This window comes from Amblyomma mixtum, chromosome 3 (genome assembly GCF_055824585.1).
Source record: "Amblyomma mixtum isolate Tamu chromosome 3, ASM5582458v1, whole genome shotgun sequence".
In the NCBI taxonomy this organism is placed as follows: domain Eukaryota; kingdom Metazoa; phylum Arthropoda; class Arachnida; order Ixodida; family Ixodidae; genus Amblyomma; species Amblyomma mixtum.
This window is the reverse complement of record NC_143014.1, coordinates 167,877,167-167,899,894: the sequence shown is the minus strand read 5'-3', so window position 1 is coordinate 167,899,894 and position 22,728 is coordinate 167,877,167. Positions and strand designations below refer to the sequence as shown.

Below are 22,728 nucleotides of genomic sequence, written 5' to 3'. Positions count from 1 at the left end.
GGTCAGCCCACGACTGATAACAGCAGGGAAAAAACACGATGGACCAATAAAATCGAGAAGACAAAGGTCAAGAAACCATAAAGGGAACTGAAAACTACAAGAAAAACTGGCTAAACATAATGCACATACGGAGCTCTGCGAGAAAGAAAAAATCAGGCAGTGGCTTAGCTCTGGTTAAGCCTGGATATACAAGCGAAAAGCTGCAGTTGTGCTTGGTTTGACGTCATGGCTGTCGCAGTTGGCGCACAATGCACTGAGAGCACCACCAACTACAAATACCTAGGAGTAACAATAAGTAGCAATCTATCGTGGAACTTGCACGTAAACAATATCTGCTCTGCGGCATTTAGGAAATTGTGCTGCTTAAGACATAAACTAAAAAATGCTCCTTCTAAAATTAAGCTACTTTGTTATTCTTCAATAATTAGACCTAAACTCGAATATGCATGCATAGTGTGGGACCCGTATACTAAATCTAACGTAAAAAATCTGGAGAGAATACAGAGAAGAGCTGTCAGGTTTATCTTTAATAAATATGCAAGGTTTGACTCCCCCACCACTTTAATGGAGATTAATAAAATTGAACTCCTTGAACATCGGCGAAGAAAGCTTAGGTTAGAATTTATTTCTCTTTTATTACATAACAAACTTGGTTTGGATCCCTCATCATACTTAACGCCGGCACCAACCAGACAAACTCGTCAACACCATCCCAGTTCTCTAACCCCTATATTCGCTAGAACAGACACAAGTTTTCGTTTTTTCCACGCACAATAACAGATTGGAATGAGCTAGTTAAACCATTATCCCAAGAGTTTTAACCAATTATTTTTTCTATATTGTGTTGTTCTTTTTTGAAATGTTGCGTTTTTTTTGTCTCTTGATTGACTTTGTTCGCCCCCCCCCTGCTTGGACTCAGTGTAAGCAGTATTTTGTAAATAAATAAATAAATAACGGTGGAGGCGTACGGTCGTTCACACACTGCCTGTACGGAGGCGGAAGAGGAGACGCGCGTGTAGTGAATACGGTGCGCACCGTCGCGGACCGTTTTAGCCACTTTACGTAATAGTTGCTTGGTGATGGAAGGGCGGGACGTTGTACTTGGGCGCTGTTTTTTTTTTTTTTTGAAGCGAAAAGCTTCACTACCCGCACCACAACTGCGCTTCGCGTGAGCCGTCGGAGCCAAGATTTACCACAGCTGCGCATGCGCGAAACCGAGTGACGTCACACGCAGCACAAATAAAAATAAATAAAAGACAAACAGTGCGCCAGGAAACTCTCCTATCTCGGTGGACACCCGAACCGCGCCCTAAGGGAAGGAAAATGAAAAACTTGGTTTTAAGGAAAGGAAACGACGCCTGTCTCTCTCATATCTCGGTGGATACCCGAACCGCGCCGTAAGGGCTTAAGGAAAATGAAATGAAATTAAAATTGGTTTTAAGGAAAGGAAATGCCTGTCTCTCATATCTTGGTGTACACCCGAAAGGAATGGACACCACAGTACATGTCTAGTACTGTGGTGTCCATTCCTTTCGGGTGTACACCAAGATATGAGAGACAGGCATTTCCTTTCCTTAAAACCAATTTTAATTTCATTTCATTTTCCTTAAGCCCTTACGGCGCGGTTCGGGTATCCACCGAGATATGAGAGAGACAGGCGTCGTTTCCTTTCCTTAAAACCAAATTTTTCATTTTCCTTCCCTTAGGGCGCGGTTCGGGTGTCCACCGAGATAGGAGAGTTTCCTGGCGCACTGTTTGTCTTTTATTTATTTTTATTTGTGCTGCGTGTGACGTCACTCGGTTTCGCGCATGCGCAGCTGTGGTAAATCTTGGCTCCGACGGCTCACGCGAAGCGCAGTTGTGGTGCGGGTAGTGAAGCTTTTCGCTTCAAAAAAAAAAAAAAACAGCACCCAAGTACAACATCCCGCCCTTCCATCACCAAGCAACTATTACGTAAAGTGGCTAAAATGGTCCGCGACGGTGCGCGGAGATGAATTAAGCTGGCCCACGACTGGAAGCCCCAGCAATGGGAGAAGAAAGACGGGTCAAGGTTTTTCCCACACAGCGGTTCAGGCGCCTGCATCGGACGGCACGGGCGCGCTCCAAAAGCCTTAATTAGCAGCCCTTTAACTAATACCCAGGACATGTCAGCCAGCCTTACTGCTAGTACTTCCGCAATGTCATCGCTGCGGGTTAGAGCCAGGCAAAAGCGAGCGCTTTAGGCTGGTTTTCGAGGCGTGCTACGGGCTCCGCAACGCGCGGATTGTGGCGGCAACGCGGTGTAGATACGGCTATATGACGGTAACAGTCAGATTTCCGCATGTCTTCGAAACTTCTCTTGTTGCTTTGACATCAGAGACCTAGCCACAAGCGCTTGAGGGAGCATGTCCGCGGTATTTTCTGCAATTCACCCACCAAACCGTGCCGGACTGTTTCTTCCAGATGCATGCCAGATTATACCCCCGCAAGTGACTTAAAAAATTGGAATATGAAGCCCTGTTAAACTTTTACACCCATTTCCGATTTAAAACAGGATCCCCCTTTTGTAAACAATGTGCACTTTGCACACCGAACACTTGCAGCTTATTCAAAGTTGGTCTGGGCATTGATACCTGCTGCCCTCTAGCCAAAAAGTTTATTCAGATGTCTCACTCGATAAACGACAATGAAGCTTTGACTTGTGCTCCCCCTGCCCCCCCCCCTCTCCCCCCCCAAAAAATTCAAATGCAGACACCAATTCTGTTGCGGCACATCATAAATAACCAGGGTAGGGAGGTTTGAACCCCTCCAAAATCCATGCAGTAGGGTCCTGGCACCTTTAAAGCTAATAAAAAATGTTCCCTATACTTGCTGCACAGTAACTGTACAATTGTCAAAAAATTTCTCATAAAGGCGCCCAGTACTCGCTTTTCAAACTCAACGTTCCAGGTGTCGAGTTTCTGTATGAAACACATACATTTTCACACTCAATTGTAAATGGTACCTAGCACAAATCAGTGTCCATGTATCTAGCACTTCTAAGTGACACCGTAACAGCAAATGAAAATTGGTTTGGTTAACTAGAATAATCCTGTACAGTACAATAAAACGACCACGTAGTTTTGCATTCCTCGTGAGAAGAGCACTATCACAGGTATCTGTGCAATTTCTAGCACTAATTCACTTGTTTGGAACCAAGTGAAACCTGGGTACTACATATAGCCCCCAGACTTCACAATTTCAGCATTACCATGCTGTTGCCTCCATTTGTGCTTTAAATTACTTCCATACCATCAGTTTTAGCAAACTACTGAGCAGACAACCTTTGATCAGCCAGCTTGGTTACATGCATACAAAACTTTAAAGCAGGCCAGGATATTAGCAAAAATGTCAAAAACAACAGGCAATCTCAATTATTGTTGTATGGAACATAAGTTGATTTTAGTGAGGTCATCAAGTTCAATGACGATACCAGTCAACAAACTTTGAGGGTGCCTGTATAAAAGCAATATTAGTCACTGCTGAAATAATAATGATGTCCAAACGTGCATATAAGCTAATTGTTTTTCAAGTATATTCCACATAACAAAGACACATGTACCATATTATGACAACTAAAAGGTGGTTTTATAGCTACACTGTATCTACAGCCGATGGCTCAAGGCATTGTTATAATAGAGTCTACTCAACAGTATTAAGTTTTTGTTGAGTTGTTACTGTTTTCTAGAAAGACTATTAAAGCATATACAATTATGAAAACATGACAGTGGTTGTTTCAGTGCATCATTATCGCTGAATAAAAAGGAGTTTTCTCCCACATGCCGAGTGTATTATTACTGCTCCATTTTTTTTATGGGCTAACACTGGCATTTTGAGCTAAGACATTGTTTCCTTTTTATGTCTTTGCTGTCTGTGCATGCACTGCTTGGCTTACTGAGGTTAATACATTCAAGTAAAGAGCAGATGTTTTCTAGCAGTGATCCAGTATACCTTCTTTAACTTGTGCTTGCATCTATTCCTGCTGCTTTATTTGAATCATGATGCACATTTGGTGCTGCCACCTGATGGAAAGTATGTTCACCCATAGTGAAGACTCACCTGACACCAGATTCTTCTGCCTTCGGAGATCTCGACAGCACCGCCAATGTGTGTAGTACCTGTGCCGAGAGCCAAAAACAATCAGTCGTACCAATGCTAAACTAATGCCAGACACTCAATGAAGCAGGCGGATACTGAAAAATGAATACCATAACAAAATGGCCTTGCTTCTTTGTCCTGAAGCTCCTGAAGCGTTGCCAACTTAATGCTATCAATAGGTAATTTAGCTGCACCTGGTGTTTTTCAGGAGGAAGACACCACTTAACTTAAAACTGCATGCCCAGAATGGCTCGAAGGTAAGCAAATACAGCCCAGGTACGATTCTGCCTTGTTATCGATTGTCTAAAATATACAGCAGTAACGAAAAATAATTTTACCCTTTGCATGAGAGAATGTTCTGGCCATTTCCAACCAATAATTTTTCGTTAATAAGTTTTGAAAATTAGCAGCATTGAACATGTTCAGGCACTCCACAGGTGCATGATTTACTTTAGCTACCCCTTCTAAGAGGTCTCTGTGAGCAGTAGCAGGTAATCATGAACAGCTAGAAGCAGATGCCCATTTATTCAAGCCAGCTTGAAGCAAGCATTAAACACTTAGCAGAAGAGCTATAGATAAGTTTCATTTATTAAAAGCTCGATCCCAAGCCCATACAAAGAATTCAAAGGGCTGAAAAAAAATCAAGAATAGCTTGCAAACACAAGCTCACTTCGACACACTCCACAGACTTTTTTTTTTTTTCATTCTCTTGCACTGCCTTTTGCTTGCAGCAAACCATGCTGCAGGTGGATGCTGGAGGTGGAGCCAGAACTTCCAATTTACAACCAAGAAGCATGAAACTGATCTCTACCTTATCCTTTGTCATATTTCATTAGTAATTTCCTTTGACCAATATTTTTCACAAGAGTTAAAGTAGCCATGTAACCACGAGAGTTGTAATTCTGCCGTATTTTTGTCTATGTAGCAGCAATAACTAAGGCCAAATATGCATATTGCATCAGCTCTTGCAAAGTGTCGAATGCAGAAAGTACTACAAAAACAGCCCCAAACAGCCCCACAGCCCCAAACAGCCCCACAGCCCCAAAAATGCCCCACAACCGGGGCCTTTGAGGTAATAAATAAATAAATAAGTAATATGCCTGTAAGAGCTTTCAACCGTTCAGACAAAAGCAAAAAGCAAAAACCCACAGGCAAATCAACTGTAACAGTGAAGCTTACTCAAGACAGCAACCACACAATTCACCCCAACCACCAGGAATGACACATTCTACTAACCTTTCTGAAGTCCCCATACTCAAAGAGCATGTTTGGCTCGAAAAGGTCACTGTTGTTGAGGTTGAAGACATTCTTGCAGGTCTGCAGAAACGTCCTGATGTTCTTCAGGCAAAGAAACTGCATGAGAGAAAAAAGTGCATGGTTACGATAATGCTGCGAAACTCATGTAAAGAGTGGCTCAGTCTACCAGCTAAGAAGCAGTATGTGCATTTGGGTCAATCCTTTTCAGAAATCATTTACCCCATCTGTTCGATGCAGTATAGGGCATTGCGGAGCTTCTTTCCTTGAAGCAAGAGGGGCTTTTACACCTGTGCTGCACCAAGTGGTAAGGGTACGCACAGGATAGGTAGGCCAAGTGGTTATCTACGTCCAGATCTCCACCTCTGACATCCACAGCATTGTCTTTCATTGTAACACCTTGGAGACCACTCATATAAAAGGAGTAGAAAGGGAGAGTTTAAGGGCACTTAATACACCACTTATCATCATCCCCTTTAAAACGTGCGCATGCGTCAGCAGGAGCCCCCTCTCCCTTCACCTTTTCCTTTTAAAAGGGGCAGGTACAGGAGGGTTCACTTTCAAGCCCAAGAACTATACCAGGCAACACTCGCATGCGTGCGCCAGAGCATTATAAAGGAGGAGCTCAGCAAAAACGATGGACGCCGCTCCAAGGTGAACTAAAAGCTGCTCTTCAATACGAAAAACAGGAGACAACAGACCAGAGAAAAGGGGGGGGGGGGGGGGTAGCACTCCAGCTGCTGGCGCTGAGATCAGATCTCTGACAAATGTTTCAATCCTAGGCCATCATTTCAATGTAAAGCACGGTGGGGTTGAGCTTAGATCGCGTTGTAGCCTGTCGTAAAGCATTTCATTAGAGTAACCTAAACCAATCACGTCCAAGCAGATGTCGTTGACTGACTGAACCGTGTTCATGAGCATGACTAACAGAATTCAAAATAGACTCTCACAACCTTTTTGTAAAGGAGTTGATCGCTCCTCATGTAAACATCTTTATAAAGCTGCCCACCAAAATATAAGTTTTATAAATACACTTATGAACAGGGCAAAATAGGAAAGAATCTAAACGAAAATAAAATTTAATGAATATATAAACAAAACATGGAATAACTAAATGTATAACAAAAACTAAGTCAAAAAGTTCTGGAGTCCCTGGTAGACAAGAGAGCGCACTTCAACCCACGGATCCGCATACTCGAGAGAGTGCGCAGTAATTTGCTGAGCAGTTTGGACAGGACACTGGCGAGAAAAGCAGAACAGCGAGAAGCAAAGCAGGCTCCGTTCAGCGACAATAACGAGGGCCGCGAAGAGGACAGGGCCTCCCCTCCGGCCCGCTCTTCTTCGAGGGAAGCGAGCGCTGAAAGGTGTCAAGCTGGCCCGGCGCAACGGTGCGTGGTGCGGCTGCGTGCAGCGCATTTTCAGCGCCGCTCGGCTGCACCCGCGCGAAACAAGCGAGCGAACAAAGGAAAACCGTGCTTCACGTTTCGACGCCGCGCTAAACGATCACAGTCGCACAGGCCGCCCCACTCGGCCACGTGTGTGCGTGCAGCGCAGGCTCCCGCGGATGATGCCGCGGCTCGTCCGCGATAGCGGGCCCTCTCGTGTGCGGCTGGGAAACGCGGCGGCGAAAAACGCAGCCACGGACGAGCAACACACCTCACGCCCGAACCACCGCGAACCCCGGCACGATTCGCGCTTGTTGCCCGGTGTCGCTCGCAATCACGTCGCATAATTTCCCGAGTCATGACAGCCTTCTCCGACGGCGGTTCGCGTCAAAAATCTGGTTCCCGATTGTTCGCGCTAGGGGGACTCGCATGCTTCTCAAGCCATATATTAAACGCGAAGGAACGAGGAAAACCCCGGAATCCGGCACCGCAGCGATCAGCGACAAAACGCCGTAGTGATAATTTCGAGAGCAAGCACTACTTTCCGTATGCCTATAGGGAAAGACATGGTCTACGCGTAGAGTGCTGAAAGAAACTGAGGGACATTCTTAACCACATTCTTAAAAGAAGTAAATGCGATTGCATCTAGATTGCCTGCTGTGGTGTCTACAACGAGTAACGTCGTTCGTGCGATATTCCCTTACAAAACTATAGGATTGCAACCGGTTCCATTGCGCTTATATGGCAGTGATCACATGGTGTTGATGTCGCGACCACCTCAATCGCATCCATAGATCGCGGTGAGCCACACCACTACTGGAGTAGCGGTTAAGCGATGCGCCACCAGCAGCCACCACCGGTGGCTGTGTTTGAGGCCCAGGTTGCTCTTCCCGAACTCCCACAAGGTTCATGCGTAGCGCCGCGGTGGGCAGGTAGGAACTGCGTTGAATTTAATTAAATTAATTTCATTACCACGGGCCACGGGCGGCAGCTGGCTCACAAACCTGTGGGCATGGTGGCAAGGTTGTGATAACGTCGCAAGGTCACGTGACATCACTCTACTGATAATTAATTTAGCTGCCACACGCCACGGTGGGCAGGTTGTGATGACGTCACAAAATCACGTGACGTCTCGACAAATCGGGGAATTTCCTGACAGGGAAGGTGGAAATTTTTTTTGCTAGACGACAACCTAAGTGCTACAGTATTGAAAAAATTAGTCTTGAAAACAGGCAAAAAAAAAGGGGTGAAACCTGGGACTGAAAGCCCACTTGAAAGGTCTCCGCTAGTCTGTGCATACAGACAATACGGGGCTACACATTTAAATACGAGAGAGTAATTTTGCGTTCTCTGCGACTGTTGTAGAGACATTCCCGGGCGATTGTACTACAGCACACATGCAGTGTTTATTCCTCCGCACGACCGCAACTAGCATATCGACAACTAGCTAACGACAACTGGCCGCAACTAGCAGGGAGATCGACAACACGCCCTTTATTCCCACGATAGCAGAGATTAAACAGAAATGCCCGTAACATAATCAGCCACGACATGAAGCCTTTATGTATTGCGAGAAAGCATCAGCAGCAGCCAGGGTGTGGGAGAGGGATATGTAAATTTGCTAGAAAATATCTACACGGTCTGCACAGCGACGATACTCCTCCACAGGAAAAGTGATAAAATGCCAATCGGGAAGTGTGTCAGGCAGGAAGACAATCTCTCTACTGCTATTCACTGCGCGTTTACAACAGGTGTTCACAGGCTGGAATGGGAGGAGCTGGGGATAAGGAGAACATCTCAGCAATCTCCGACACGCTGACAACACTGACCCACTACTTTAATTCAGGGGAGGAACTGCAGCGTATGGCTGGTGTCAAACGCTCAGAAGAAAACACCGGAAAAAAGAATTTATGCGAGTGAGATAGTCTAGGAAGGAACCAACAGTTTACGATAATCAGCGAGTTGTTGGAAGTGGTAAGGGAATACAGGTAAAAAACGCAACGGCAAATGCCTTTCAAAGGAGACCCCCTCCAGCCAACGGCGTCTACCGATTTTCATGACATCAGGGTTAATCCCCTTGCACCTGCTAGTGTGACAACGCAGACGGTTTGTAGGAGGGATTAACCGCAACGTCATGACAGTCAGTCGATGCCACTGGCTGGAGGGTCTCCTTTGAGGGGCATTTGACGCTGCGTTTTCAAGTTGAGTCCGACTGCAGGAAAATACGAATGGGTAAAAGAATCGCTACCCTAATATGATGCCGGCAACAGACTAAAAGGTGCTAGATAAAAGCGAAATGAAAGGATATAACATTATATTTGATGTAATAGGCCATGATATTAAAGTTAAAAAAAGAAACTAACTTTGATTCGTGTTTTGTCGCAGCCGAGGAAACACTCGAACGCAAGAAAACATGCTGAGGAGGAACGAAACTGGGTTTTATTGAAGGACGCCTCTGCTAACATAGCACCCATCAAGACGGTCCTGAAATGAGCGAGTCCATCGATCCGAAGTTCCTCGTGCAAATGTTTCGCGGCGTAACTAACACATGCGCCAAACAAATTAGAGTTCTCAACTACCAGTTGCCGGTGCCTTTTAAAAAGCGTGCGCGACAGAGATAAAAGGTATTCGAGCGAACACGGCGGGCACTCCGCAGTGGAGACAGCATTTTATAATTATGGAGAAAAATTGAAAAAAAAAATGGGAAGAAAAGCATAGCCTCTGGCCATATGCGATTAGGGCGCGTCTGCCATGTACCCGACAGACTTGCAAATGCGGAACTGGCAGAGGAGGCGCTGCGAGCGCACACGCGACCCAGCGCCCCCGGAAAGAAAGCGGAGCTCGATAAGCAGTGAAAACAGTCGCCGTCGAGTCGACGGAATCGAGCCGAGACGTAAGCCGGATTTCCGGCCTCCGCTCACGATACGTTGGCGCAGGGGGCACTGCCTAGCGGCAGCCCAAGCCAGGACAGTGGGCGCCCCCGCCGCAGTGCGACAGGCCTGAAGATGCAGCACGCGAGATCCACAAACGCAGCGTCTGCACTAGGCGCCGATTATGCACAATCTGCAACTTCAAGAAAAAAGCGCAATCTGCCCATTTTAGCCCGATTTTTAGGGCAACTCATGGAGGAGGGGAAGGGAGGGGTACATCTTCGCAGCTTGTTTCGTCGAAAAAAATGAGTCGAATGCGGCTTCAGAAGTTACATTTTTCGCCTTACAGCCACCCCTGCCCAAAATTAAGACACTGAATGGCTCGGCGTCGTAGCTGCATGCGCTCTGTACAAAGAGAGGAAGGGGCTGAAAGAAAAGCGTAGTGTTGTGCAAAATCAATAAGATCGAACAATCACTTAAGCAGAGGGAGAGGTAAATTTTAATGAATAGAGGAGAAGTATGCCTGGTTGTTAACCTGACACGCTACTGAAGATGAGGGTGAAGGAAGAGGGGAAAAAAGGAATAAAAGAAAAGGTGAAAAGTGAAATCAAGCATACACAACACTCGCGGACTCACAAAGACGCAGGATCATCAAAGGGCACCTATCAAACCCATGTCCCTAAGATAAACTAGCAAGGCTTTTGTCCCACGCACAGCCGAAACCGCATCGCTCCAGTGTCCACGGACATGCCCCAGGCACAGGGCGCCGTCCTGGCGGAGTCGTGAAGTACTTAGCAATGCCCTGTGATGAGTAATTAAAATCTGGCAGCAGCAGACCGAGTGTTCAAGATCTTCGCGAACACCGCATGTCAGCCACAGAGGGCTGCTCGATGCACCAGTTTCTATGAAAGAAGTCTTTGTGCAAGAAACGTCGAAGCGAATTCGGTGAAGGCGATTACGCTAACGCCTGTCTAAATTTAGTGGCATGCGAAGGTCACGAGTGGGGTCGATACGAAGTAGGGGTCTGTACTGACGCTCCGGATCACACCACAGAGAGTGCTGTGTCTGCCAAGATTCAGCGGCCACAAGTCTGGCCCCGTCACTACGTAAAAAGGGGCGCAGGAGCACGGAGGTGTCTCCATTCGCCGCTTTCTATGCGCCGTCAGAGTGATCGCTGCCTGCGAGGCCGCAGTGAGCACTTAACCACTGCAGCCCAGCACGGTGACGTAGCTCGCAGGCCTCGGTGTACACGTATAGCCTGTTCCCAAGTCAACGACGAGCTGCTCCTGAATGCGCGACGACTTTCACGATTGTAGTGCGGCGCGACAGTCAAGGAAGATAATCCACACTGCTGGGGGTTGTTTCAAAGTAAAAGCTGCTCGCAGTGCAGCCAGCTAGCCGCGGAAATTGTGGTTCGCGTTAATGGAATCCAGACGCCAACTGCTGATGGGACGGGCGTGACAGAGCCGTCAGTGTAGATGAGGCAGTGCGCACTGTAGCATCCACAAATGTGCTCAAGTATTTAAGTGCTGGTCCGGGGTGTTGGTTTTGCTCTTAATGCCAGGTGTTGTCCTGATTTGCCATATGCAGCAAACTTCCAAGGTGGTCAGGAGGTCGTGACAGCGCGCTGGAACTGCGACGGGAGAAGATCGGAAACTTTTATGCAGTACGCTGCGAGCGGATGGCTAGTTTCATGAGCCACACACCGCACATGGCCACGAAGCTGCTCCTGGGTTAGCAATACTGATACAGAGAGACGTCTGCTCTCTGCTACAGCACCGATTGTGGAGGCGTTCTTGGGAAGGCTGAGGCAGATTCTCAAGGCTTTAGCTTGCATGGCTTCGAAGAGTTTGATGTTCGTTTGCGAGACACCCTGACGAGCTGACGAGACACCCTGACAACACCCTGACGATGCGCACCGGGCGAAAACCAAGTGACGAAAAAGGAAAAGAACAAAGAGTAGGAAAAGCGTGTCGAATCTTCAGTTTGGCTGGGGCGACCTTCTGCTACAGACACGTCGACGAAAAAAAGAAATAGAAGGAAAGGAACGCCGATGTTTGTAAAGCGGATAGGCTAATAGCAGTCGCCCGAATAGTAGCGACTGCTGCCGCAATGCGAATGACTCTCGTTCTTCCGACGCGCGAACATATCCGCGTTTTGGAACGACACAGCCATAGCTTGCCGCTCGAAGTGCGAAGTAATGCAGATGTATAGAAATGCTCAGGCCGAAGAGAATGCGGCTTAGCCGGAGCGGACGGCTTTGGAGACGAGCAATGAAAAAAAAAAAAAAGAGGCCCGCAGCAAGCGACCCTCTACTTGCTCAAAGTAACGACAAAAGACTAAAGCTGGCGCCCTATTTCCGTTCTGCGAAGAGGTCGTCAAAGCCGCGGTATTATATGCGACGGGAAAAGGCTTGTTTGCATGCGGACGAATTCGTACGACGGCTCGACGGCGGGATTAGGCTGACTGCAAGCAGGGATACATTTATGCGAACAGCGTCCCATAACGTTTACCACATGGATTGCTGGCTGTTAGCTTGTTCGACTTTAGAAACAAAACAAACATCTTTGGTTCTCCACGCAAAGCAAGGTCGGGCAGAAGCCATGTAACACCAAGCACTACAGCATAAGGTATTGAGCATAAAAATGTCATCGCATTAAGTGATATAAATGCGGTTCCCAATGCATCCAAATACAAGTAACTGTAACTACGTCTCCAACTCATGCATGCACCTTTCTCACATTGCTGAAGGGTCTCGAGTGCGCGTGCCGCGCACCCATGGCGGCGCAGTAAGCCATCCCTCGTCATTTATGCTCGCAACAGTCTCTGCGAATACGAGGCAAAAGGACCAGATGGCACACGGTACCTCTGAAACTATCGAAGCCGACCACTAATTGGCGGTAATTATCACTAGGGGCAAAGGCCACCGTACTGCCCCTACTGGCCGCAGTAAGAACAGTACTACAGAAAGGGATCAGTAGCCTTCGCTTCGTCAAAAAAGACGGCTCCCTTAAAACAACAACTCTGCTCCTTTGTGAAAAGGCGACCACAGGGCAGGGAAGCCTGCAACGAAACGACTACGACTCCAGGAACACGCGCGCGGTCCATCGAACGGCCGCGCTCCGCTGCAAACTCATGGCAGCGGGAAGAGCCTCGGCGGCCAGTGGAAGCCAGCAGCTCAGGTCCAATTACGCGCCGACGATGGGACCACTGGTCCCCCTGACCGAGACAGGGGCAGATGCGGGCACTACCGACCTTGCCGTACATAGGTCGGGGTCGCAACAAGCAACCGCGGCGACATCGCCTAAGCTATAGAGCCACAAAGAAATCGTCGGAGAAGCGGAAGGGAGGGACACGGGCGTCCGGCGATGAGGAAGGCAAGCTCGGAGCCAGGCCAACGTGCCCTCGGTAACGAAGGCTCGGCGAGGACCACACCGATAAGGACGGAGCGAGAGGACGTGGCCAGAGGGAGGAGTGCGGGCCGCAGCTCGGCGCTCGCCCGCCTCGATCGATCCGCGCACTAGCGCCTCCAGTCACGTAGCAGCTAGCCAGCGAAAGGGGCTTTGAAGTCGATGTTCCCATTATTATGTTCCTTTGTTTTGGCACAACTCGGAAAGGGCCGCATAGGGAAAAGAGAAAAAAGTATTGGAAGGGGGAGCTGAATGGAAAGACCGGGGCATCGAAAAGATTCCGCCATTTGTGAGAAATGCCGCACACAGAGTCGGATTTTGTAATATATGGCAATCGCCTTGTGTAGGCGCTTCAATAATTCGCTCACATAAGAAAGCGGCACGACGAATGATTACTACCAGCGTATACAAAGGAAAAACAGAAATTGCTGGGCCATCAGCAATTCTTAGAACTCCTTACCACGTATGCAAATTCTATGCAGCAATTAATATAGGATGAGGCTGAAGGAGAAGAGAAATGCAATGGTGGAGAAGAACAACATTTTCTAGCGTTCAGAATGCATGTGCAAGCACGCTTTGTTTTCATCGTCAAAACACAGGTATGTTCTCATGCCACCCTTTCCAACGACAATGCGACCAGCACCGAGCAACAAGTATCCTTAAATTCTGCTGTTACAACAGAGAAAAACAAAACAAGCGCAACATGTGCCGCTAAAGAAATGAAACTAAGAACGCGCAGTACAAGAGTTACAGAAAGTAAAGACAGCCACATCGGCAAAAACCGCTCCAGCAGTCCCACACGAGCACTTCAGCGGCGAGCTTCAAACGATCGATGCCGGCAGTTACTGCCTCCCGCCGCGGGAATTATGAGAAGCACGTGGGATCCAATCAGGCGCCGACGGCTGGTGACCTTACAGATTGGATTCTGCATTTTATGCAAGCTCTCTGCGTTGGTATTCGTCCCTGCGTGTTGCCGGGGCGCAGAGGGTCGTGCGCAGCTGCGCTCTCAATCTCCGCACAGCCTCCCTTCACTCGACATGGCGCAACTGGAAATAAATATTGACAGGAATGATTAGGCGGCCGGGGGATAGCGATCGTGCGCGAGTATGTACATCCCGGCGATGAGACACGAAGCTCGGCTTCCCAGGCAGCGCCGACGGACACTGGAATCTGAGATAATATTGACCCGACACGTAGCACGGGCGGCGCACGTAATGCACTTACGAGGAGAGGTATTCCGGTCGGGGTTGAAAAGTCGTACGGCAGACGGGCCGCAAAATTGCACCTCCCTCTCCCCTTTAGCCAGAAGAAAAATAAATAAGAACAAGCAAGAGCAGCTCCTCTGCTACCCCAAGAAGCCCAAGCCGATAAAATGCCGCCTCCCGAAGACAGGCGTAACCCCGGTGACGGTCCCAGTTACGAACTGCCAGTCACCTCGTTATAAAACAAAAATAAACTAAACGAACCGACGAATAAATGAACGGCTAACCATCTGAATCGGAGCCAGATTATTTCGAGCTGTCACAAGGAGGCGGTCGCCATGCGTTTCTCGTAGAGCTAAACACAAAATATACATTTCGAGACAGATCTCCCGACAAAAGTACCCGCCACAAGAGGAGGATCGTCTTCAGCTAAATTGAGAAATCTACCGAGATTGCGTGCGCCACCTGGCGGTGAGAAACAATCTCGAGGAGTGCTTCACCTCGGTCACAGCACTTTGGACATCAGCATGCTTGCGCCAGGAGACGAGGGCACGGTACCCGCGGAGACGAGACCCGGGAACTACCCGGGTTCCAACGCTTGCACGGCCACTGGACATTTTTAAAATCGTTTGCGCGGTTGTCACTGCGGCCCTCCCGCATCAGAGAGAAAAAACATGTAGCAACTCGTTTCACGGTATGCGCTGTTAATGGCAATCACTGTTGACACGAGCGGAGTGTGCAAAAAACGGAGTGCACAAAACAATACTTTTTGATGCCTGCCTGCGTGACGTTTTCTGGAAAAACTGCGCCACCAAAACGAGGGCTGCTTTTGCAGCGCTTAAATAAGATGTTAATAATCTCGGTAAATAGGAAGCGAATTTTAGCTCCAGTGGACAGCCATTCAGAACCGGCGCTTTGAAAAAGACCAAAATGACAAAAAAAAAAATAACGCGCATTAGAGGCTCGGTATAGCTTCAGGTCTAACTGACAAAACGTAAACATATTTCGCGCATTTGTGAACCCTGCATATTTCGTTAAATGAGCAAAATATCTATGAGCTGCACTTGGTAGCTTGGTCGTACTTCAGTTTTCGTTTGTAAAGCTTATCCGCCACCACGAAAACAAGACCCACGGAGGCCTGGGTCCGGCAGCACCATCTTAGTTTCCCCAATGACATTTCGCGTACCTGAAGCACAAACCTCGCCTCATTTTCTTTTTCAGGGACTGAGCACCGGACCGTGGGAACCTATTCCCAACCGTGGCTACGTGCCATTCCGAGTGCGGTCAACAACAGCAGAGAACTTTCTGTGCTCTTTACTGGCTGATGCCACGCCAGTTACTGGCCGGAACTGCAATCCCTCTTGCCTAGCGCCACCCTGCGCGTCGAGATCCGCTGACGAAGCCAATGACAAATCTTCGGGGCCCGCGTTTCCGCGCCCGTCGCCGCCAGCAACAATAACGAGACATGCGGCTGGTCGAGGCGACCCAAGGGAAAGCGTTCAGACGCGGAGGGAAGAGCGCAACAAACGGCGTCGCGCGTCGCCTCTGCAGGGCAGCAAGCGGACGAGAGCGGGGGAAACCGAAAACAAGAACCGAGGAGATGCCGCGGACGACGGGCAGGCATGCGGCGCCGGGTGGACGGCGGCGGAGGGCCCACCGACGACGCCGTGGCCGTCAGGAGAGGCACGGCATCCCCGAATGGGCCAGAGCCTGGCAGAAGCTCCCGACTGCGTGACGACGACAGAACGGCCAGGCAGCGTCCGGCAGCCAGCCAACGCTTCTACTCATGATGATGGATGCCATGGAGGGCATCTCCGGCCAAAAAATGCCAAACACACGGTTACTGGTCACTGCTGCTACTACTGCCGCGGTGGACGCAGTCCGACTACTGTCGACAATTCCATTTTTTTTTTTTTTTAAGAAAGGAAAGTTGTAGCAATGCTGCAATCTCGGCAGACACCTGATCCACGCCACGGGCAAAGGTGTGAAGCAGCAAATGAAATCAGGCAGGAGAGAAAGAGGAACCGTAGCGGGGGGCTTCACATTAATTTAGACCACCCGGGATTCCTCAACGTGCACCGACGCGACCCAGAGCGCGTGCGTTTGTACATTTTTGTGCACCAGTTCTCCGCTTGCGCCTCCGGTCGGACGCTGCTACTGCGACAGAAAGAGCCCTTGCAGACCCCCTCGAGACGTCTCAGTCCGGACTCAGCTGAACAAGTGCGAACCAGTCAGTACTTGTGTCGACATGCAATCGTAAGCACTGGTTGAGTCAGCGTTGCACGTTGTTGAATACGATGCACCCTGGATAAAATACTCAGTGAATGTGAACGCTGATTTTTCTATACCCTCGCACTACCTAAAGACGCCGGGGACATGGCATGGATTCAACCTATTCGTTTTTCCCGAGGCGAAAATCTACGAGGACTCTCACAGAATTTATTGCTAACGTCGAAAATCGGGGCAGCAAAATTAGTTCTAGCCCACGGGGCTCCAATGAAGGTTTGTGACACCATCCAGTGCCTGCATGGCCAGATATGCACAACACCATCAGAAGACAAGGAGCATGTCAGAATCATGCCACCCAGTTCCTCAGCGAAGAGAGGGAGTTGCTCTCTGCAAAGAAAGGGCAATGACGCTACTATTCTGTAGACTTCACTGTGCGCTGTTGCCTATTTTTCACGATATTCCCACACTCCTGCAAGTACATGCGAAGCTATGGAGCCACCGCCACGCCACATCCTGCCGCATTTTGCAGAAAAACTTTCTAGCAGGCAGAACAGGTTGCGGATGAGAATCGAGTACAAAACCAGTGACTTTTCCAAATACAGAACGAGTACAGAACTTTTCCGATGCATCGTTTCCGAAACCGATAGAAATGCACAAGCTGCTTCAGAAATTGGAGGAAACACTTAAGCTCACCCGATAGCATTAACGGGTCAGTGTACAGTCGGGGACAAAAGTATCCGGACCACGTGTTCCTCTAACTAAGCGGATAGCTCTGCTATTAGTCGGCGGCTGGAGACCACACTTGTGGAGGTAAAAGTTTTTGTTCTTTCATCTCCACAAGTGCGGTCTCCAGCCGCTATCTGATAGTAGAGCTATAAGCTTCGTTTGAGGAACACGTGGTCCGGAGACTTTTGTCCCCGACTGTACATATATGCGGAATCGACTCCGCAGCGTTTTGAGAGAGAGATGGCAGTCCCTCCCGGCGACGCCGTCGGGGGCGAGAGGGCCTCCGTTTGCGCACAAGGAGTGCGGAACAAAGCGCTCACGAGCGAAGGTGCACCAACACGCACCTGCGCGTCCCGAGAGGGAACAAAGCGAACGGCCGCGCGTAGGCCTCAAAAGCTCTCGACGGTAAAGGGTCGATGCTAAGATAATAGCTTTCACACCCCATTTCTATCGCGCATACTCGCTAAGCGTCCACTCAGCCCGTTTCTGACGGTCGTATTCAATTTACGGAGCGAATTGGGAAAGCAGGTGGAACAAGGGCCATAAAAAGACCAGGGAGCGATACAAGGCAGGCAACGTGCCTCTGAGTTTGGCGACGCGAGTTTCTGCGCGTTCTGAAAGCGGAAGAAAGGCCTTCGGCATCGGGGCTCATCCGCGCCCCACTCGAGCGCCGACGTGGCCTCGTTTCGTCACCGTGGGCGCGGCAGGCGGGACGGAGCGCGCTGGAGGAAGGCTCGCCTGACGAGCGGAAGGCGCCCCTCGGAAGGTCCTCGCTCAATCAGCCGCGGCCGATGGGGGCTTCCCCCGCCACTCCGGCTGCGGGCGGCAAGAAGGGACGACGGTGGTGGGTGATGAGAGCGACCAGGGGCCATCGCGGCTCGAGATGAACCGGGGCATGTTGTGCAAGACGAGTCGTCCTCGTATCCTAGGCGTTATGAGAAACGGCCATTGGGCAAATACACCTATGTAATGTGAATTTAAACCATCGAGCTTCCTTGATTCGGGGAGTGCGCACACAGATGGCACAAGGAGACTATGGCGAAGAGAGAGAGGGAGAGATAGTTTTCACTCGTACCACACGCAAGCAGCGCTGTAGCTGCAGCCGCCGGTGAAGAAGTATAACGCTTGGTAGAAGGAGGCATAATTTCGAAGGCGGAGAAGATCCAGGTTCATATCAAGGCCAAGCACGCTTGAGATACCGATGACACTTACTAGCTGTGATCGAACGTATCCGACGTGTGGAATGCATCTACTGTAACCCTCTCGACGTCCAGCTCCGTCCAGAATAGCTGCCGAATCATTAATATGCGGTTCGGCGATGCCCGACCGAAAAACGAGGTTTACATTTTCCCTGCACCGCACGTGCCTTTACAACCGCTGCACGATGAGAGCACATGTGCATCGGATCTGTTGGCGTGCCGCGTCCCTGGCTTTGCGCGCAGCAATGCGAGAAGTGCAAACGCAGCTAAACTGGCTAATGAGGCGCACTTCCTTGCAAACGGGATTACAGAACAGGTTTATCGCGCTTTTGTAAACATGTGCTGTTTCACTTTTTCTTTAGAGTTGCATTTAATTTGCAACACGTCAAATTGCAACTACCCGAAGTTTAAATTTTTACGGTGCGGCACATATTTTTAAAACAAATATATTTCGTTTCTTCTGCGAACAGCTTCCTAGTCTGGTAACCACTGGTTGCTGACGTCACAGCAGCATACTGGCCCCACATCGCCTGCTGCGTGCTGTTCGCTGCGTTCAGGTCTAGTGAACTGGAATATTGCAGTTGAGCTGCTTGCGGGCGCATCATGGACGACGGTTGAACGAAAAGATTTTTTTTTTATTCTTACCGAAATAAAACTAATTTTCCGTATTTTCTTTTCGAAAGCCTTCAGCACAGTACGCGATCCTTGGGAAAGCGGACTTGTTCGTGGAGCACGTCTTCCGATTGTTGAAACAAATCGATGGGTGTGAAGTTCGCTGAACTTTCTGATGCGTCATTCAGTCCCCAGCACAGAGTGGACGGCGCGAGGTAGCTACTTCGAGATGTGCACCTGTCCCCGGTCGAAGGGTTACCAAATTCGCGGAACCGCGGACGCACGCCCGAGGCTGGGTGGCTGCTCTATTGCTGCCGGCGGCACCGCCGCCAGAGCGCTCGTTCCGTCTCCGTCTTGCCTTCCTACCACAGATAGCTTTCCAGCACGCAGCTTTGTGCCGTGCTCAGTGTCTGAATGCCTGCAGGCGTCATTTTGTGGCCAGTGGACTTTTTTATTTTTTAGCCTTCTCGTTTCCCGAAGTGTGAGTCATTCGCTCCGCTTATATACATAGATTATTGTGAGGACGCAGGTGTACGGTGGCCAATCAATACGCGATGCGGCGCCAATGGGTCGTTTGAGCTTTGGGTACTCAGAAGAGGCCCCTGGTTAAGCTAGAGTTGCCACTGAGCGCTTGACCCCTCAACGACAGCTTTCTTTTTTTTTTTTTTATAAAGAACCTAAAGTGATTGTTCCCGAGGCATGCGTGTCTCCCGTATGCACGTGTACGGATAAGGAAACGTAGAGCAAGGCAGAGGTTCGAAATGCAGTGAATTCAGTGCTGTTTGTATGCGTGCTCGGAACCCCTCCTTTTCAAAGTATTCGGTTAGCCGATATCCTTTCCCCAGTCTGATTAGCTGACGGAAGCTTTATTTTCCTTTCCGTAACCATCGTTTGGTGAGAAGTGTCGCCTGATTTATTATTGGTTGCTGTCCCCGCCAAGGGCGGAGACAGAGGGCTTAAATCTAAACGTTCTGTGTTAAGCCGGGGCTGATTTCGTCCAATCAACGGCTCAGTCATGCTGTAAATAGCTTTCTCCTTGCTCGTTTCTTCTTGTTTACTTATGTGTGAATAAATAGTTAACCTTCTTTTCCTGCCATCGAGTAATGTGAATGTTTGCCAGTCCGAACCATCAATCCATCAAAAAACACGATTTCATCATCAAGTGTTCCCTCACGTCACCACCTGAAGGGGAAACTCTACTATGGGCCTCTGCTGTATTATTTACACTTCGAAGCATGTTATTTGTTTGTTATGGGCGTGCTATCTCTTGCAGCCAAGTGCTCCCGTATGTGAAAAGTGGCACGCGCCCTGCATGCCCCCGCCGATGTGCGCAGCGAAGGGCGCGACGATGGCGTTCCATCGCTGAATACCAAGTTCTTGCCCGCTATTCGTCGGCTGGATAATTAAACTCAAATTATCACAAGGTGGCACCAGAGTAAAGCTTGCGGCACGAAAGGAGCAGAGAAAAGTGCCGAATGGACCGCTTCCCAGCTGCATGCATGCTTGAGTAGCTATGTGTGGGTGTGTTAGTCGAATATACATTATTTTCGGCTGGTAGAACACTCGTGCAAAACCAAGCCGCTGGCAAAACCCAACACGACTCGTGCATTCGCTAAATGAGTGCTTCAAGATAACCACACCATTTAGCATTTACTGTGTGACCGCGAAGTTCCCTTAGGAACGCCGCGACCGCGACATATGCCATATAAGATGCTAAATGTTTGATCTTTGAACATTCCCTACGTACTGCGGTCCCTGTGCACTGCCTTCATTACAGCTTTCTTGCTATGGCATCTTATATACACTGTACATGTTAAAAAAAAATATTTAAATATGAGAATTTTTAAGTAACAGAATTTCGCGAGCCAAACCTACAGCGCGACTTACAAGGAAATCCGCGTAGTGTAGAAGTGCACACTGAGCTAGCGACATCAGCTGGGTAATTCTTCGTAATGTGAGACTAAATACGGGACGTTTTAGAAAATTCACCTCCACCAAGTGCGGTCGGCGCGGCCGAGACATAACTCGGGAACACGCGCCCAGCAGCAGAACTCGTATTCCAAGGAGCCAGCCGCGCTGCGGGCGTGGACAACGCAGTTTCAGTTACACTAGAATATTCCAACGCCAAGGGTTTCGTTTTCCAGTTAGGCTACTCCTCACGGGGAGTTCAACTCCGTAGTGGTTTAGACCACACTGAGGCTTTACTAACACACCGGAAACGTGTGTGTGTGTGTGTGTGGGGGGGGGGGGCTCTACCCCCTCCGATCGCGGGCCGAGCTGCAGCGCAAGACGCGGCAGCTGCGTACCACCGCGAGCGGCTTCGCCGAAGAAACCCCCCGGGGCGCAGCGCCGCCGCCACAAGGCTTCCCGCACAGGGGCGCCGCCAATCCTTCGCCCCCGCACGTGCGACGGAGGCACAATGGCCCCACCAGTATGCGGCCGCGCGTCGGCGTGCGCGGTGGGCGCTGCGGCACCGCGCATGCCCGACACATCGCCAGGAGCCCCAGCCACGCAGGGGAGAAGCAACACGAGAGGGGGCCACGACACGGGCGGACGGAGGGCAGTCAGGCGATTCCCACAACTCTACGACGCCGTGTCATGCGACTCGTGTCATAGATGACAATACCCGACCCGATGAGAGCGCCCGCAACAGGACTAGCCGCGCACGACGAGCAGCTGAGATTAGTTTGCTGCAGGTGACACCGCGGCGACAACTCTTCATAGCTGAATGAGCGAAACGCGCGCACAGCTTAAAATACAGCCCGCGGCGCGTGACTGGAGTCCGAACATATACAGTATAGAGTATGTATAAAGTTGTATACAGTATGTATGCACATGCATTCAGTAGAAACAGACGGAAAACGTCGCCGGATGGCGCGTTTGCAGAAAACGGCACTCCACAGCGAAGCAAGAGATATGCACGTTATTTATATCAATGGGGATAAGAATAAAGGTGTTGACTACACAACTGAACAACGGCCCTTCCATTTGAAAACTACGAAAATGTAGACGAATGTAGAGCGCCGAATGCTTTAACTGTTTTCCTAGAGATTCCCGCTTGAGAGCAGAGAGAAGGTGCACGCCCCGTTATACACACTTTCGCTTAATATGGAGCTTTAGAATCGGCCACAGGGGAATAACGGGGCGCGAGTGCGCAGGCGTAGAAGAATAACGCCCCTCGGGCTACTGTCCTAAGCATGCGCACCGGTGCCCTGCTATTCCCCTTACCGCCGTAGCCGATAAGCTCCTCAGACTATTCTAAATGCCCCTAATCACTACCACCGCGTTAGCGCAATCAATTTTCGCACGCGAGAGCGCTGCGTGCGCAAGGTGCCTCACCATTCTAACCGAGCACTTCTAATCCGGACGTTCAGAGCCTAACGCAATAGTCTCTTGCGTGCACGTGCGCGAGCGCTCCTCATCGTCATATTCTATGCAGCACTTATCCTGTGGTTCTGACCCAAGAAAAATCGTCTTGTGCGTGCCCGGTAAAAAAAAAAAAAAAAGACAATAAATTGAGTCAGCCATCATGTGTGCCCCTATGCTCAGCGATTCATGCATGTAGAATCAGTAAAAACAGACTTTGCCAAAAAAAAAAGCCCGTGCTTTCGCTCTGAATCGAATGTCGTAAAAATTCGGTGACTTTTTATTTTCGGCGACACAGAGAGGCGATACCTTCCCGCGAAAAACAACAATCATGGCCTACGCCGCTTCGCCTCCGTAAA

At 49.5% G+C, this 22,728-nt stretch overlaps 1 protein-coding gene across 4 annotated transcripts in view; it reads right to left on the bottom strand.

Moving 5' to 3' along the window:
- Positions 1-22,728, bottom strand: part of LOC149352634 (guanine nucleotide exchange factor VAV2-like) — a 197,644-nt gene that overhangs the window by 115,345 nt on the left and 59,571 nt on the right. For all 4 annotated transcript variants that reach the window (XM_089581833.1, XM_089581830.1, XM_089581831.1 and 1 more), the window contains exons 2-3: positions 5,353-5,469; positions 4,078-4,136 (exon numbers count right to left, since the gene is read on the bottom strand). In XM_089581833.1, coding sequence (XP_089437959.1) covers positions 4,078-4,136; positions 5,353-5,469 — 176 coding nt within the window. The remainder of the gene's footprint in view (positions 1-4,077; positions 4,137-5,352; positions 5,470-22,728) is intronic.